The 6,867-nt window shown below is 39.3% G+C and overlaps 1 protein-coding gene across 3 annotated transcripts; it reads right to left on the bottom strand.

Moving 5' to 3' along the window:
- Positions 1-855: 855 nt before the first annotated feature.
- LOC128220475 (uncharacterized) lies at positions 856-6,341 on the bottom strand. 3 transcript variants are annotated; one of them, XM_052928885.1, is made up of 5 exons: positions 5,905-6,341; positions 4,706-4,783; positions 4,072-4,440; positions 3,554-3,694; positions 856-1,702 (listed from the first exon to the last, which is right to left on the bottom strand). In XM_052928885.1, exons 1-5 carry the CDS (start codon positions 5,921-5,923, stop codon positions 1,581-1,583), a joined length of 729 nt encoding a protein of 242 aa, XP_052784845.1. In that variant the 5' UTR covers positions 5,924-6,341; the 3' UTR covers positions 856-1,580. The 3 variants fall into 3 exon arrangements, with proteins under 3 accessions (XP_052784845.1, XP_052784862.1, XP_052784853.1); XM_052928902.1 differs by having other exon boundaries at positions 856-1,489; XM_052928893.1 differs by having other exon boundaries at positions 5,921-6,341.
- Between the last annotated feature and the right edge of the window lie 526 nt (positions 6,342-6,867).

The following is a 6,867-nucleotide window of genomic DNA, read 5'->3' as shown; positions in this document are numbered from 1 at the left end:
TATCTCATTGATGGCAAGTGCAGTGCACAATCACAGTAACTCTTGCTTTCTTAGTTTTAGGGTAATATATCTTTGTTAATTTCCCTGCTTTAAGTTTTGTCCGTGGCATATCTTGAAGAATACTAGAGGTATCAACTTAAAACGTCATACATGTAGCCAGATAGATCTTATTGAGGGCAAGTGCAGTGCACTAGAACCGTCACTATTGCATCTATATTTTAAGAGTTATTGCCTTTTATTTATTTCAAGCTTAAAATTTGTCAGGCGCATATATCGCAAACTATAAAAGGTATCAACCTGAAACTTAATAGGTAGGTAGAATTCATTGAGTGAAAGTGTAGTGCACAAGAACCGCAACTCTTGCTTCCATATTTTTAGAGTTATTGCCCTTTGTTAATTATCTTTGTTAATTTTTGTCCGGCTTAACGTTTTAACCTACAGTTCAAATGCCAACTTCATTTGAAAGTTAAATGGCAACATCATTGTCTATAAATGAATACAATGCCAATACAACAGCTATAATGTCGACAGTAAATAATTTGTCAGGCGACACATCCGACTTGCGGAGTACTAGGTACGCGTCGTCATTATGAAGTTAAGGCACTGATAAAGTTTGGATTTTTTTGAAATCATATTCATAGCAATCTTAAAAATGGTTCATTCCTAATGTAAAGTATGAGGTTGAATAAGCCGACGGCTTGATCATCTACCATGTGGAAAACATTGTATACTTAAACAGTTCAGCTTTTTATTAGATATTTAAAACGAACCAATCTGATATAACAAATGAAAGTTTTGTGTTAATGTAGAATTATTCATGAGCAATGATGCAGTTTTACAACACTGTTCCATTGATAAATCTCATGTTTATTGTGTCTATAACATCTGGACCTTTGCAATGGAATCCTCAGTTTATTAACTGATTGTAGCATTTTGAAGTCTCTGTTGCCTTTGTTTCATAAAATGTTTAAGTGTATCTTTCGACTCCGTTCTAGACGCCCTCGTGAAATCTTAACAAGTCGGTCATCTGCCATAAACTCCGAAAACAACCGTAACACCTCGGGTCATCTCCCATGAGCCCCGAAAACAACCGTAACACCTCGGTCAACTCCCATGAGCCCCGAAAACAACCGTTACACCTCGGTCATCTCCCATGAGCTCCGAAAACAACCGTTACACCTCGGTTATCTGCCATGAGCTCCGAAAACAACCGTTACACCTCGGTCATCTGCCATGAGCTCCGAAAACAACCGTTACACCTCGGTCATCTGCCATGAGCTCCGAAAACAACCGTAACACCTCGGTCATCTCCCATGAGCTCTCCGAAAACAACCGTAACACCTCGGTCATCTCCCATGAGCTCCGAAAACAACCGTAACACCTCGGTCATCTCCCATGAGCTCCGAAAACAACCGTAACAACTTGGTCATGGACGTAAGTTACAAACACAGCATGATCCGATATGCATTTGACATATGTCAGTTACAACCTGCATGGATACAATTTTGAAACATAATAATTCAATTAGGTTTTTTAGTCTATTCCTTAAAAACAACTTTGTCACTAAGATGCTTTTGGAGCTATATCTGTAAACAGTATGTACAAGCTCTAGATGAAGGTTTTTCTTCATAACAAGCGATGTAATCTTGTTCTTGGGTTCCGGTATTACCCCTTCTTCTCAACACCAGTCTTTGATATAAATCTGTCGAATCATAAATAAGTATAGAATTATGAAAAGACTTTGCCAAGCAAACTGCCTGCGAAAAACGCGTCACATAAAGTTCGATTTCAGAAATACTGCTGGAAACCAAATACTGTTACTTATTAAATTAAAGTAAGGTAGGAGCAAGAAACGTGGTCGTTTTGGAATGCCAAGATAACGTAACTGGAACCGAACCCATACATGACCACTTTTGTGCGAGGCGGACATGTTACTATACCGAACCCATATATGGCCCCTTTTTTGCGAGGCGGACATGTTACTATACCGACCCATGTATGGCTCCTTTTTGTGCAAAGCGGACATGTTACTACACCGAGTCCATATATGGCTCCTTTTATGCGACGCGGACAGGTTACTCTACCGAACCCAAATATGACCCCTTTTGTGCGAGGCGGACATGTTACTATACCGAACCCATATATGGCCCCTTTTTTGCGAGGCGGACATGTTACTATACCGACCGATATATGGCCCTTTTATGCGACGCGGACATGTTACTACACCGAGCCCATATATGGCCCCTTTTATGCGACGCGGACAGGTTACTATACCGAACCCATATATGACCCCTTTTTTGCGAGGCGGACATGTTACTATACAGAACCCATATATGGCCTCTTTTGTGGGAGGCGGACATGTATCTTTACCTAACCCATATATGGGCCCTTTTTTGCGAGGTGGACATGTTACTATACAGAACCCATATATGGCCCCTTTTATGCGAGGCGGACATGTTACTATACCGAACCGATATATGGCTCCTTTTTTGCGAGGCGGACATGTTACTATACAGAACCATATATGGCCCTTTTATGCGAGGCGGACATGTTACTATACAGAACCCATATATGGCCCTTTTATGCGAGGCGGACATGTTACTATACCGAACCGATATATGGCTCCTTTTTTGCGAGGCGGACATGTTACTATACCGACCCATATATGGCCCTTTTATGCGACGCGGACATGTTACTATACAGAACTCATATATGGCCCCTTTTATGCGAGGCGGACATGCTACTATACAGAACCCATATATGGCCCCTTTTATGCGAGGCGGACATGTTACTATACCGAACCCATATATGGCTCCTTTTTTGCGAGGCGGACATGTTACTATACCGAACTGATATATGGCCCCTTTTTTGCGAGGCGGACATGTTACTATACAGAACCCATATATGGCCTCTTTTGTGGGAGGCGGACATGTTACTTTACCTAACCCATATATGACCCCTTTTTTGCGAGGCGGACATGTTACTATACCGAACCCATACATACCATTTTGTGCGTGTCGGACATGTTACTACACCGAACCCATATATACCATTTATTGGGAGGCGGACAGGTTACTATACCGAACCCATACATGACCACTTTTGTGCGTGACGGACATGTTACTATACCGAACCAATACATACCATTTTGTGGGAGGCGGATATGTTACTATACCGAACCCATACATACCATTTTGTGCGAGGCGGACATGTTACTATACCGAACCCATACATGACCACTTTTGTGCGTGACGGACATGTTACTACACCGAACCCATACATACCATTTTATGCGTGACGGACATGTTACTACACCGAACCGATACATGACTACTTTTGTGCGAGGCAAACATGTATCCATTCCGAACCTATACATTGAAATGTTTGTGCATGACATACACGTATCTACACCGATACATGACCACGTTTGTGCGGGGCGGACACGTATCCATACCGAACCTATATAAAAGCACTTTCGGCAAGGCGAACACGTACCTTTATTGAAAATATCTTACTAGCTTTACATGCAAGTTTCATTTATAAAGAATCTTACCCGTTTTCTTGATAGCAGGAATGAAGAATATCAAGTTTCCTATAAAGAGCAAGAACACAACACCGATTCCAATGGTCGATGACAAAACGAGAGGAAACAAAGTATGATCTGCATTCTTGTTGGTATTGGTGTTACATGTATCTGAAAAATAAATAACTAAACGTACTATTCTATATTTATTTAGTGGATGCTAAACTCATGGCATCGTATTACTTCGTTCAATTCACATAACTGATTTTAAACTGATTTGTTTTGGTCGATGGTTTGAAGACAGCTAGAAACTGATATGCACTAATCTAGAGTATATCTCCTGGGTAGAAACCAGTACTGCTGGTGTCTTTTTTGAGAGGCAATGGAAACTACTGGTGAACCCACAACCCCTTTTGTGAGAGCCGGACTACAAGACCACTCTCATCCTCTTGAGTGCGTATAGAGGCAGGATAGGGGAGATCACTTCGTTAGAGTTCGAATTTTCAAATTTTTCATCCGAGCTACAAGTGGAACACTTAATCAAATACCTTTCAGAATCAGCTGAATAAATGGCGACATAACTTTTCTCCTGTCTGACTGCTCAACCCAAAAGTAAGTTTCGTTGTAGTCAATGCTTGCGTTTTTAAGCATTAAGTATAAAGCATCATTTTCATACAACCGGAAGTTTGTGTTGTTTGGTGTAACTGTTCTGGCACTTGCAATTGAACCATTTTTGAAGGCGTATTTCCAAACAACGCTTATATTCATGTCAAAATTTGGGATCATCCTCAATAGCACAGTCCCATGGAGTTGTTGGTCGGTCAACACTGACAGAGTGCCATAGAGGTTTGCTTTCTCTGTTGCAACTGCTGCATACGCTGACGATTCTTCTGCACATGTCGCATACACTGAACATGCTAAACGAAAGCAAAAACGTTGATTTGTATGATAAGAATCCGTGATAGCAGAATGAAAGGTTCTAGGAATTCATTTCTTATAGTCAAATATTCTTTATCATTTTTTATATACCCGTGTTTATTTACGGAAACTTTAAAAGGATACCGAATGTTCTGAGGCCGAGTCTCAGCATATAAAGTATTTTATTTTAACTTGTAAACACTCTTGTAGAACACTGACATAAACAAAAAAGTAAAAGAATAGTTAATAATAAATAAAATTTACCTAGAAGAATGAACGCTTTTAAAATTTCCATCTTGAGTAATTTACTTAAGGTTCGGTTGACGCGTGCAATGGACACAACTGAAAAAGAAACTGTTATATGACATTGCGGAAATTAAGTGAAGAAGAACAGTCAAGAACAATGATTTCTGGTGCAATATAAATTATTACATTGCTGCTGCATGGACTTTCAATCAAGTGATTCATCGCAATGTGTGAAAATGAGAGTTGCTTTGTTTTCTGAAAATGCGTTGAGATTTAAACAACTCTTAGGGTTGTTTATATAAATTATCATACATACGTGTGTGAATGTTTAATAGAAAAAAAACATGCATTTATATGCGTCAATCAGGGACAGTTGATGAATATATTTGCTACTATAATTCAAATACATCAATAATGCGCTGATTAAGTGTCAAAGTAAACGAAATATTTTGGAGAATTGCTAAAAAACAGAAATTAAAACCACCGTGCAACCAGCGTTACCCAGTAAAATAAGACAGGCTCACCACATCATACAGCGTTACAATATTCTGTTCTGAAAAGTCACCTTCAATGACAATTTTACACGTTAATTATACTGAACAATATCAAAATACTTTATCTATAAATGGTTTTCTACGGACAGAAGCTGTCTTGTTATTCTAGGTAATTTTTTTCGCTGTTTTTTAACTGCACTCAGCACTCTCATAGATTGAACGTTTTGACAACTTTGTTTCTTTCTTGTCTTACAACGAGCCAATTTTTGCGAACATGCATGGCCAACAGTTATATAAGACTGCTGACAAAACATCAGATCGCAGGTTTTCATAATTATGTTTAAAATTGATGTTTTATGCTTTTTTCTTAGAGAGTTAGTACCGCTTTTAGCCATAAAACATTATTTTTCGAACGGAAAACTGCGATCTGATCTTTTGTCAGAAGTCTTATATTACTGGTTTTCAGATTTTTACGCAAAATTTGGCTCATTCCAAAACAAAATATTAAAAGTGGTTGGTCACAATTGTAAATTTGTGAGAGTGCAGCTTTAACGCCCGCGAATCATACTTTTAACATAAAATGTAACGTTTTCCCGAATGATTTGGGAAACGGCGACATTGTAGAGAAGCCAAATACAAACATGGACTCAATACTAACAGGTCATCTTGTACCTATCCTCGTAAAGAAATCAATTTGTCGATTACTTTAACGAATTTTCGTACCTTTTGTCATGCTTACCATCACGACCCAGCGTTATTCCACCACTAACCAACGTTACCTCCGCCACGATCCAGCGTTATCCCACCACTAACCAACGTTACCTCTACCACGATCCAGCGTTATTCCACCACTAACCAACGTTACCTCCACCACGATCCAGCGTTATCCCACCACTAACCAACGTTACCTCCGCCACGATCCAGCGTTATCCCACCACTAACCAACGTTACCTCCGCCACGATCCAGCGTTATTCCACCACTAACCAACGTTACCTCCACCACGATCCAGCGTTATCCAACCACTAACCAACGTTACCACCACCACGATCCAGCGTTATCCCACCACTAACCAACGTTACCTCCACCACGATCCAGCGTTATCCCACCACTAACCAACGTTACCTCCACCACGATCCAGCGTTATTTCACCATTAACCAACGTTACCTCCACCACTTCATATCATAACAAGTGGACACGGTGTATGAGACTTTGAGGAAAATAAAGTGAAGAAAAACAGTCTAGATGCATGATTACTAGTTTCTGTTTATAATTGTTGTATTTTTCGTACTTAATCGAAATATACATTACAACTACAACGATTTCCTTTATAATTAAAAATACATCAGAATCCTTAAAGTGACTATATCATTGTTTGTAAACTACACTTTTTATTAAAAAGGTGTATTACGAAATAAAGTGTGGCAAATCATGAGGAGTGTTAAACTAAGATACTGACAACTGGAACTCTTCAACAAATACTGATATTTGTGATATGATTGTCATTGATGTCCACAATTTTGAATACGATAAAAACGCGTAGCGTGATTGATATACATAACGCGAAGCGTGATTGGTTGATGTGCATTATCACATGATGCTTCCAATGTATGTAATAAAGGTTAACATATCCGTCAGATTTGTTGATGTTCTTGTGACCGAGTGGTTAAGGCGTTGGTTTTCTCGA

The sequence above is a fragment of the Mya arenaria genome, chromosome 2, assembly GCF_026914265.1.
Source record: "Mya arenaria isolate MELC-2E11 chromosome 2, ASM2691426v1".
Lineage (NCBI taxonomy): Eukaryota > Metazoa > Mollusca > Bivalvia > Myida > Myidae > Mya > Mya arenaria.
This window is presented reverse-complemented; position numbering and strand designations above follow the sequence as displayed.